Source organism: Diabrotica virgifera, chromosome 3 (genome assembly GCF_917563875.1).
Source record: "Diabrotica virgifera virgifera chromosome 3, PGI_DIABVI_V3a".
In the NCBI taxonomy this organism is placed as follows: Eukaryota; Metazoa; Arthropoda; class Insecta; order Coleoptera; family Chrysomelidae; genus Diabrotica; species Diabrotica virgifera.
In genome coordinates this window covers 50,919,803-50,932,315 of record NC_065445.1, presented here as the reverse complement: position 1 = coordinate 50,932,315, position 12,513 = coordinate 50,919,803, and the positions used below count along the sequence as shown (strand labels likewise).

General features: G+C 32.5%; 1 protein-coding gene across 3 annotated transcripts in view; it reads right to left on the bottom strand.

Moving 5' to 3' along the window:
• LOC114342623 (5'-AMP-activated protein kinase subunit beta-1) overlaps positions 1-12,513 on the bottom strand; it is a 38,830-nt gene that overhangs the window by 9,018 nt on the left and 17,299 nt on the right. For all 3 annotated transcript variants that reach the window (XM_028293451.2, XM_028293448.2, XM_028293455.2), the window contains 2 exons: positions 9,722-10,011; positions 6,737-6,901 (listed from right to left, as the gene is read on the bottom strand). In XM_028293451.2, the coding sequence (XP_028149252.1) occupies positions 6,737-6,901; positions 9,722-10,011 (455 nt within the window). The remainder of the gene's footprint in view (positions 1-6,736; positions 6,902-9,721; positions 10,012-12,513) is intronic.

Below are 12,513 nucleotides of genomic sequence, written 5' to 3'. Positions count from 1 at the left end.
GTTGAACATATTTTTCCGGTAGAACTCAACAGACTCGCAGAGAATCGCACTTTCCGGCTTGGAAATGGCTTTTTTTGTTATGGTAAACGAAGTGAAGGACTTGCAATTTGTCCTGTAAATATTAAGGAATACTTGTACCAAAATTTCACAGCATTACTTGGATATATTTATGTGAAAATCAAGTAAAAAGTATTGTGTCGTAGTTATGCCGGTAAAGTAGTGTGCGATTCTATGGTATTGAGAAGCTTTTCCAGTTTTTTATGATGTTATGGTAACATTCCTGTATTCAATTCCTGATTCCATGATGAGATTTTTGATTTGGTATCAACTTATCCTGTTTCCTGTTTGGTTAGGATTGAATGTCTTCCCCAATCTTGGATGGAAAATTTTGGTTAAGTTCCAAGTGTGACGTGTGACGATGGATTTTGTTTTAAAAAAAGGTATGAAATAATAATTGTTTTAATTAAATTCACAAGTGGATATTAATTTGGTAAAGGTTTTGAATATTTTAATAGTTTGTTTTCAACATGGATTCTCGGAAATTTTTATGTAAATTAGATAAGATGGCAGTGACGTTTGACTTGACAGCATAAGTCAAACTTTGTTTTGATACACTGCTTTAAAAAGTTATTATGTATGTAAAAATAATGTGTAATAATAAATTTTGAGTATTTTCGTTTGATAAATAGAAAAGATTGTAAAATCTAAATTGTCCACGGTAAAGTCTTATTAAAAATATATAGTTATTTTTATTATTCATTTCCTGTTTGAGAACATGTTTATTCTCATAATAAAAATAAAGTCTAAAGTTTTAAATAAACATTATAAAACGTACCTATTTTTATTTCTGTAACCTTTTTTTTGAAAAATTATTAACCAGATGTCTAATACAAGTGAAATAAGTTTTAGAGTAAAGAAAAAGAAATGGCATAGAAGCCATAGGATGGTAATTAATAGCCCAGTTTAACCCAAACGAGGAATCTAAGGTGAATGTCCCTAAATTGGTTCCCATAAGTAGGGAATATGTCCAGTAAGTACTCGATATGTGAATTTGAGGATTTTTCAAACGGCGTCCAAATTTCTTTAAATAGTAGGAAAGTCCTCAAGTCTGTGTAAGTATCCTTTGCTTATTTGGATATGGTAGTTAGTCTTCTTTAAACCCTCTTACCCCCCCCCTAACGATTCCACGACCTGCCACCGCACAAAAAATGAGCTGTCGTACGCAAGAAGCTTTATATGCCTGTTCCTTCTTCTTTAGCCCCATTTCGACCCAAAGTATTTTTATAGTTGGTTCTATCCCTGTTCCCATTTGAGCAGACATGTAAAACGCTTCAAGAAAAACAATAAAATTAATGGCAAGTATTCCCTCCTCGAGCGTTGACTACTGCTTGAAACCGTTTTGAAAAGCTCTGAATTAAATGTTAAATATATGCTTGAGGAATTGCATTCGCTTCTTCTTGTGCTGCAATCCTTAGCTCTCCCAGTATCATATGAACAGGATTTCTTTTCCGAATGCGACATTTTAAAGTGTCTCACAATATAATCTTTCAAATTGAACCTCATTGAGTAAGCATTCACTATTCTAGCGACATGAGGACTTGCGTTATCATGCATTAGCACAAATCTGCCATATCCAATATGGCCGGTAAATAGCAAAACATGAATGAGACTTTTCTTCATGGCGAATTAGGTGAAATGATAATCCAACCTTACTCAAAGTTACTGGAGAGTCATTTAGTAATTGGATAAACCAGTTTATCCAATATAAGTTCCCATTGAGCTGGACAAAGTGCTGAAATACCTGCATGTTATTCACGATGCATAAATGAAATGATTACCGTAGAATTCCTGATCTCCATTTAACATACATATGAATACTGATGCACACAAAATCAATAAATAGTAGTATCCTTGACATATGTGTAGAAAATATCAAAATAATCATTGTTTGTATTATGCACCAGAAAACTTATTTTTTTATGTAAAAAGTGGCAAGATACCAGATCCGACACAGATCTTCAAAACTATATGGTGGCGAAAAAGGAAGCGAAAGTAGCAATAGCAAAAGCCAAAGCAGAAGCGTATTCAAACCTATACGATCAACTTGATACCAGGGAAGGCGAAACAAAGATATATAAAATAGCCAAACAGAGAGCAAAGAAAGCAAAAGATTTTAATCAGATTAGATGTATCCGAGATGAAAATAATAAAATACTAAGTAGTTCACGAAAGGGATGTCAAAAAGAGATGGAGAAAGTACTTTGACAGCTTATTAAATGAAGAATTTAACAGACAGCCTGTAGAGTTAACGGAGACAGTAGCAGCAATGGTATGACGCGCGAGAGTGTGAGAAGAGACAAAGTAAAAATAGTTAGTTCTAAAAGTATGTTTGAAGGTTGAACATATTTTTCCGGTAGAACTCAACAGACTCGCAGAGAATCGCACTTTCCGGCTTGGAAATGGCTTTTTTTGTTATGGTAAACGAAGTGAAGGACTTGCAATTTGTCCTGTAAATATTAAGGAATACTTGTACCAAAATTTCACAGCATTACTTGGATATATTTATGTGAAAATCAAGTAAAAAGTATTGTGTCGTAGTTATGCCGGTAAAGTAGTGTGCGATTCTATGGTATTGAGAAGCTTTTCCAGTTTTTTATGATGTTATGGTAACATTCCTGTATTCAATTCCTGATTCCATGATGAGATTTTTGATTTGGTATCAACTTTTCCTGTTTCCTGTTTGGTTAGGATTGAATGTCTTCCCCAATCTTGGATGGAAAATTTTGGTTAAGTTCCAAGTGTGACGTGTGACGATGGATTTTGTTTTAAAAAAAGGTATGAAATAATAATTGTTTTAATTAAATTCACAAGTGGATATTAATTTGGTAAAGGTTTTGAATATTTTAATAGTTTGTTTTCAACATGGATTCTCGGAAATTTTTATGTAAATTAGATAAGATGGCAGTGACGTTTGACTTGACAGCATAAGTCAAACTTTGTTTTGATACACTGCTCTAAAAAGTTATTATGTATGTAAAAATAATGTGTAATAATAAATTTTGAGTATTTTCGTTTGATAAATAGAAAAGATTGTAAAATCTAAATTGTCCACGGTAAAGTCTTATTAAAAATATATAGTTATTTTTATTATTCATTTCCTGTTTGAGAACATGTTTATTCTCATAATAAAAATAAAGTCTAAAGTTTTAAATAAACATTATAAAACGTACCTATTTTTATTTCTGTAACCTTTTTTTTGAAAAATTATTAACCAGATGTCTAATACAAGTGAAATAAGTTTTAGAGTAAAGAAAAAGAAATGGCATAGAAGCCATAGGATGGTAATTAATAGCCCAGTTTAACCCAAACGAGGAATTTAAGGTGAATGTCCCTAAATTGGTTCCCATAAGTAGGGAATATGTCCAGTAAGTACTCGATATGTGAATTTGAGGATTTTTCAAACGGCGTCCAAATTTCTTTAAATAGTAGGAAAGTCCTCAAGTCTGTGTAAGTATCCTTTGCTTATTTGGATATGGTAGTTAGTCTTCTTTAAACCCTCTTACTCCCCCCCCCCCCCTAACGATTCCACGACCTGCCACCGCACAAAAAATGAGCTGTCGTACGCAAGAAGCTTTATATGCCTGTTCCTTCTTCTTTAGCCCCATTTCGACCCAAAGTATTTTTATAGTTGGTTCTATCCCTGTTCCCATTTGAGCAGACATGTAAAACGCTTCAAGAAAAACAATAAAATTAATGGCAAGTATTCCCTCCTCGAGCGTTGACTACTGCTTGAAACCGTTTTGAAAAGCTCTGAATTAAATGTTAAATATATGCTTGAGGAATTGCATTCGCTTCTTCTTGTGCTGCAATCCTTAGCTCTCCCAGTATCATATGAACAGGATTTCTTTTCCGAATGCGACATTTTAAAGTGTCTCACAATATAATCTTTCAAATTGAACCTCATTGAGTAAGCATTCACTATTCTAGCGACATGAGGACTTGCGTTATCATGCATTAGCACAAATCTGCCATATCCAATATGGCCGGTAAATAGCAAAACATGAATGAGACTTTTCTTCATGGCGAATTAGGTGAAATGATAATCCAACCTTACTCAAAGTTACTGGAGAGTCATTTAGTAATTGGATAAACCAGTTTATCCAATATAAGTTCCCATTGAGCTGGACAAAGTGCTGAAATACCTGCATGTTATTCACGATGCATAAATGAAATGATTACCGTAGAATTCCTGATCTCCATTTAACATACATATGAATACTGATGCACACAAAATCAATAAATAGTAGTATCCTTGACATATGTGTAGAAAATATCAAAATAATCATTGTTTGTATTATGCACCAGAAAACTTATTTTTTTATGTAAAAAGTGGCAAGATACCAGATCCGACACAGATCTTCAAAACTATATGGTGGCGAAAAAGGAAGCGAAAGTAGCAATAGCAAAAGCCAAAGCAGAAGCGTATTCAAACCTATACGATCAACTTGATACCAGGGAAGGCGAAACAAAGATATATAAAATAGCCAAACAGAGAGCAAAGAAAGCAAAAGATTTTAATCAGATTAGATGTATCCGAGATGAAAATAATAAAATACTAAGTAGTTCACGAAAGGGATGTCAAAAAGAGATGGAGAAAGTACTTTGACAGCTTATTAAATGAAGAATTTAACAGACAGCCTGTAGAGTTAACGGAGACAGTAGCAGCAATGGTCACCAAAATAACAAACGAGGAAGTGGTTCAAGCGCTTCAAAAAATAAAGAAAGGAAAAGCGGTAGGACCAGATGATATTCCTGGGGAAGTATGAAGAGCATTGGGAGAGACAGGAACAAGGTGGCTAGCAGGTCTATTTAATAGAATTATGGAAGTTGGACAAATGCCAGACGAATGAAGAAGCAGTACCTGTTTACAAAAACAAGGGAGATATACAACAATGTACAAACTACAGGACTGTAAAACTGCTTAGCCACACCATGAAAATATGGGAAAGAGTAATTGACAGACGGATACGTGAAGGGACCGAAATATCCGAGAATCAATTTGGCTTTATGCAGGGCAGATCAACAACAGATGCAATTTTCATTATAAGGCAGTTGATGGAAAAATACAGGAGTAAAGAAACAAACGCTCATATGGTATTCACTGATCTTGAGAAAGCATATGAGAGTCCTCGAGAGATTCTGTGGTGGGCACTCAATAAGAAAGGAGTCCCTGGTAAATATGTAAAGATTGTGAGGGATATGTATGAGGGAGTAACGACTAGTGTTAGGACAGGTGTGGGAGAGACTGATAAATTTCATGTGAAAGTAGGATTGCACCAAGGCTCTGTGCTTAGTCCGTATTTATTCTCATTAGTTTTGGACCAGATAACAGCGAAACTACAGGGTAACATTCCATAGTGCTTAATGTATGCTGATGATGTCGTGTTAGTAGGAAATAGTGAAAGAGACTTAGAACAAAAACTGGAACAGTGGAGGCAAGCTCTGGAGGAAAAAGGTTTAAAACTTAGTAGGACAAAAACAGAGTATTTGGAATGTTCATTTAAAGATGGAGTTACTACAAATAAAATGGTATCTTTGGATGGTGAACTGATTGTAAAAAGCAATAGTTTTAAGTACCTGGAATCGGTATTACAGAGTAATATAGAAATATATGGAGATGCATGCAGTAGAATTAGGGCTGGATGAATGAAGTGGAAAGAAGCGAGTGGTGTGTTGTGTGACAGAAAAATTCCAATGAAGCTGAAGGGAAAATTCTATAAAAAAAGCCATAAGACCGGCTATGATGTACCGAACTGAATGTTGGGCAGTGAAGAAGAAAGACGAACAACGAATGCATGTGGCGGAAATGAGAATGCTTAGATGGATGAGTGGAGTGACAAACAAGGATAAAATTAGAAATGAGTATATTAGGGGAAGTCTAGGTGTGGCACCAATTGATGCCAAAGTGACTGAGCATAGGTTAAGATGGTTTGGTCATGTTCAACGTCGAGATGTTAATCACCCAATATGAAGAATAGCTGAAGTGCAGATTCATGGAAGGAGTAGGAGAGGAAGACCAAAGAAAACCTGGGGAGAGACGATAAGACAGGACATGTTGGTAAAGGGGATTAACATTGATATGACCCAAGATAGAATTGTGTGGAGAAATGCAATTAGGGAAGCCGACCCCACATAGGGATAAGGCAAAGAGAATGATGATGATGATGAAACCTACACACTTCTAAAAGAAATGGGGTGAAAGAAAAATCCACATTGCTCCAGGAAAAAATTAGGTACCTTTATCACTATTAGTTCAGTTGCTCCCATAAAATAAAACAAAATGACAACTACATATCAAATTACACATCCTTGTTACAAGGCACAATAGAACAACACCTAACTAGGTACATACTACATAACTTTATCTGTGTGCAAAAGATGGACAAGGTCATAGAAAAATACCGACGAATTTTGTTCCGATTAATTGAATAATATATATCGTACATGCTGGAAAGAGTTGACATAAAAAATAAGCCTTGTATCAAAATGTTGATTATATTTTTATCTTTCTGTAATCAGTTTATAGCTTATAAATATTTTTGTAGCTTCAGATCGCTAGATTAGTTATGAACATTAGCATAAATTGGGATTTCTTTATTATAACAATTTTCTCATTGATAATGGATATAAATAAAAATATGTATAGTTTTTAACATGGATTTACACAAATACTTACTGATAATGGTGTGTCCTTATTTAGAATAACCTGAAGAAGATGTGGTGGTAATATAGGTGGACCACTTGTTTTTTCCCAAGGTTTGTTTGGTGGTATATCCTGTCCAAATTCTTTCTGTGAATCATCTTTTGCATTTTCACTATCTTTAGCTAATGCTTGAAACACCTAACGAAACGATAGTTTAGTTTCTATACATAATAATAAGAGTAATGAACTCATTACTTTTATTGTTAACAACATAAAAATGTCAAAAACCATCTTATACAGGGTGATTGATTAGTGGGGTAAAGCTCAATAGATCCACTATAGTAATAGATAGCAATAAAAGTTAATAACAGAAACTGTAGCCAACTTTGAGCTTCACATTTTAAAATTAATTAGAATGTTACAGGGTGTTCAATAACATCGTGGCAGACCAAACTTATGTTTTTTTAAATGGAACACCCTATATTTTATCTTATATTCGAAATCTTAACTTCCCCATTACAAAAATGTAAAGGTTTGTTATGTTATACAGGGTATTTACAAAGTTTACATTTACAGCAATGGTTTATTGATGCCATATTTTCTTATTTATTGTCAAAATTGTTAAAAATGATTGACATTGCTAATTTTCTTTATATCGAATACAGGGTGAGTCCAAACGCAGGTACATTATTTTCTCAGTAATTTTAAATGGTATTGTATTTTATATCACTATTGAAAAGTACCATTATCGTACTTTTTGTATACAACATTCCATATGTCTAAATTTATTAGTTTTCGAGATATTTTCATTTTTCAATAGACCAGTAGCGTGGCCACCCAGATCACCAAAATTTAATAAACTGGACTGACTTTTTGGGCTTACGTTAAGAATAAAGGTTATAAAATGCCTCCGACAACAAGGTATGAGATTAAAAATAGAATACAAAGTGTATTTGGAAGTGTTAATTGACAAATGCTTCGTAGTTTAAGTAACCCATTCACATAACTCATTTTGAACACCTTATGTAATTAAATATATAAAATATTTTACTAAAAATAGCTTCCCATTTTTTCAAAAATGTTGTATTTTGTGTTTGTGTTTTTTTTTTGTAAAATTTTTTACTGATGAATTATTTTTTGTTACATTGTTACATTTACATACAAAAGTAGTTTTTAATTGTTTTCACAAAATGTTGTATTTTGTGTTTGTGTGTGTGTTTTTTTTAATTTATAACTGATAAATTATTTTTCTTTCTTTATTTGTTACATTTACATACAAAAGTAGTTTTTAATTGTTTCAAAAATGTTGTATGTTGTGGTTGTGGTTTTTTTGTAAAATTTATTACTAATAAATTATTTTTCTTTCTTTATTTGCTACATTGTTACATTGATTACCGGATTGATGATCAGTAATGTTAAATTATCAGTTTTAAAAAATTAAAATTTAAATCAGTCATGGCTTACTTAAAATTTTGAAAGATTTAGACCCCTAATTAATAATTTGCTCTGAAAAATGAAAATATCTCGAAAACTAATAAATGTAGACATAGGGAATATTATACAAAAATTAAAGTATGGTAACGGTACTTTTCGATAGTGACATAAAATACAGGGTGTTCCATTTAAAATTACTGAGAAAATAATGTACTTGCGTTTTGACTCACCCTGTATTCGATATAACGAAAATTAGCAATATCAACCATTTTTTAAAATTTACACAATGAACAAAAAAATACTGCATCAATATACCATTGCTGTTGTGCTTATTTTTATTTATACAGTGAGCTGAACTTGTTACAATTTTCATAGGAAATTGGTTATAACTTTGTAAATACCCTGTATAACATAACAGACCTTTATATTTTTGTAATGGGGAAGTTAAGATTTCGAATATAAGATAAAATATAGGGTGTTCCATTTAAAAAAACATAAGTTTGGTCTGTCACGATTGAACACCCTGTAACATTCTAATTAATTTTAAAATGTGAAGCTCAAAGTTGGCTACAATTTTTGTTGTTAAGTTTTATTGCTATCTATTACTATAGCGGATCTATTGAACTTACCCCACTAATCAATCACCCTGTATTAGGTGAATTTAATATCAATATAATGTATTAGATATTAATATTTTATAGGAATAATTCCTTTATAATTTTCTTGAAAAATTGCTTAAAAAGATAAAAGTCAGTAGTGGTTACAAGTTCTCGATTATTGTATACAACTACTTAAATTGATGCCCAAACTATTAACAACGTGGCTGCGATTAGAGATATTTATAAACTTACGTTGAGTATGTTATGAGGCATATATGTCCCGTATACCCCATTTGCCACTGTGTGTTACAACAAAGTCAATGCAGCCAACCGTTAATCTAATACGAGGTCTATTTGTCCTGTAACGCTGCCAAGGTGTTAATGACCATTCAAAAAAAAACATAATACTTATAGGATGGTTTTATGGCTCACATTAAAAGTTTAGTATACACTTGATGAGCGCTCTAATAACCAGCAAAATAATGCAAAAGATGGAAAACATAATATGTTGCGAAATAAAAAGAGATGAAACTAGTAGAGGTGGGAAATTATCGGTATAAACCTAGAAATTTACATTACGATACTTCCCACCTCTATACATTAGCTTAAGAACTAGTTGACTTCAATCATAATTATAGGTATGACATCAAAAAACATTTTATTTTAATTTCCCATGTTAGAACAAATGATTGAATAAATTAAGACAAATGCTAGTAAAAAAACATTAATAATTAATAGCCATTTTAATTATAAATCAAACTAATAATAAAAATACTAAACTAAAATATTTTACAAAACGTCAACTGAAGTCAACTAGAAATAAAGGTGGGAAATATCGTAATGTTATGTAAATTTATAGGTTTATAAATTTCCCACCTTAACTAGTTTCATCTCTTTTTATTTCACAACATATGTTTTTCATATTTTGCTTACTTTCAATTTTGCGAATCAAAGCATCGTAACAGAAACCTTTGATAATACACACCTCAAAATCTGATTTCTTTACAACAATAAGATTGTTCTTAGCCCCGCTATCATCTTCTATAATTTTATTACCGGGATCATTCTTCCATTCTCCGTCAACATAAAATTTGTACTGGTGTTCGCCTTCTGGGAGGTCGACTATGGCAACAAAGTCTCCATAACTTTTTACCATGGGAATAGTCTCCCAGTTGGAAAAGGTACCGCAGATACATACGTCCTTACCTCCTCCTTCCCATCGGAAAACAGTGGGTGTCTTAGATGCATTTCGCACTGGTTGGGTTCCTTCAGATACTATAATAAAAAGAGTTGAGAGGTTATTTTAGTAATGTAGTGTTGTTGTAATGTAGGGTAAAAAAAAGGGAAAACTCAGTAGATAACACACAGTTTATATTTATAGGTGGAATGGGAACAAGAGAGGCACTGTGCGCAATGATAATACTGTTACAAAAATGCAGGGAATATATTAAAAACGTTTTCATATGTTATATAGATTTCCAAAAGAAAACGTTTTGACTGAGTTCAACATAGTAAACTCATACATGCACTGAAACATATTGTTGAAACATCAACATACTTCTGTTTCCCCATGTATACTTAAATTATACAAAATGTATAAAAATCTCCTTTTCACAAAACCAATGAAAACTATTATAGTGTAGGAAACAGAGGCTGAACCTTGCAAAATGGACACAAGTCCGATTTTTATGTGTGGAGATTACAAGAGATGCACACACATAATCTCTAGGATATTAATACAGTAGAACCCCTCAAATCCGAACTAATTGGGGGGACAGCCTGTTCGGATTCCGAAAAATTCGGATTATCTGAAAGTTAGCCTAACTAATAATTCAAAGCTTTCATTGTCCTTGATTTTGAGTCACAAAACGTTTTCGCAAGAGTGTGGACAATATTTTTGGACTTAAGTTGACTGCTAGAGAATTTAAGTAAGTTTATATGTAGCCTTTATAAGCACTAAATATCAAGTACATGTTCATTTTTAAGAAATTTTATATGTCAAAGCCCTATTAATCCTACATTGTTCAATTTCTGGTTTTGCTCTGTATAATAAACATGTTTTTAAATTTTTGTCGTGAATTTTTTAATTTTGTTCACTTTCTGTTGGTTCAGATTTGCTGAACGTTCGGATTAGCGGGGTTTGTATTTGTGAGGTTCTACTGTATAATAAAAAAATCTATACTACAATCAAACAGTGGTTGTACAGGTGGAAGATAGTAAGACAAATTAATGCCCAGTTGCACCAACAGACTGTAAATCAACTGATTTGCTAACCGTCAATTCGACGATTTAAATCAATGATCAATAGTTATTTTTCAAACGGGTTGCACCATTAAAAAAAACTGTTGGTTTACAAACCGACAATATATAAGTGGCAACATCGTACTTCATTCGATTATTTCATTCAAATCCGAGTGTCGTCTGCCAAACAAGATTTTCAAAGAAAGTTTTGTAAGGTTATGTCAATTGAATTGAACTACATTGTTTTCTTTCAATTTTGTTTGTATTAACTTATCATACTTATGATGGAAAATAAAGGAAGCCACTTCTCTAGTTTAGAGAAAGATATAATTTTAGATTTAGCTATTAAATATAAATTTATAATAGAAAATAAACAAACAGATGGTGTGACAAATAAACAAAAAGCCATTGCATGGGAAAATATTAGCTTGTTATATGGGAAAATATCATAGGTACCTTGCTTTAAATTCATCTTCATTATACGTATACAAATCATTGCGATATCTTACAGATTTTATATTTGGTATCATAATATGCATTATATCTTCCAAATCGTCAGAAGATGAACTCAACAACGACGATGGTGATAAATACATTTTTATAAATTATAATCTATGATGATACTATGATACTTTATTAGATAATAATTATAAAATAAGAACACTTTAACAACATAAACAGAATAAACGTCAAACGTCAGGTAAAAAACAGTTGATTTTTTAACATAACCGCAGAAAATCGGGTGGTTAATTTTGACAGATCAAAAACTGTCGGTTTTAACCGAGTAATGGTCAGTGCAACGTATTTTAAAATAAACGAGCAATTAAAATCAAAAAATCAATCGTTTATTTGTTGGTGCAACTGGCTACAAGTAGATATTCAAAGAGGGGTCAGACAGGGATGCTTGCTGTCTCCACAATTATTTAATGGGTAGGTACTCCCAACTAATATTGAAGGTGTAAGGAGTGGAGAGAGCATCATTAATAACATAGGATTTGCAGATGGTACCTCAATCATGGCAGAGAATATAGACATTTTACAAATTCTCCTAGAGATCATTAAGAGAAAGCAAAAAGATAAAATTAACAATGAATATAGGTAAATAAAACTAAATTCATGGCGATCTCGAAATGACAACCACCTGGCATTGGAGGACAAATCATTGGAGAGAGTTGACAAGTATAAATACCTCAGAGCAATTATAAACTCACAGTTAAATCAAGATGAGGAGATAAATGTCACAATAGAAATAGCTCAAAAAGGACTTATAAATTACAAATCATAAGTAATTGAGTATAGCTATCAGATTGAGGTTTGTCGAAAGTTATGTTTGGTCACAACTAATATACGGGGTGGAAACTTGACTCTGAAAGCTCAACCTATCGTAGAATTGGATTTATCGAAATGTGGCTATATCAATGAACTGTCAATAGGGATGGAATGGCCCCGTCCCATTCAAATAGTGAAGCAAGATTGATGCCAACATACAAGAGAGAGGTCCTGAGAGAGACAGAGAATTTGTCAGGTAAAATTTGA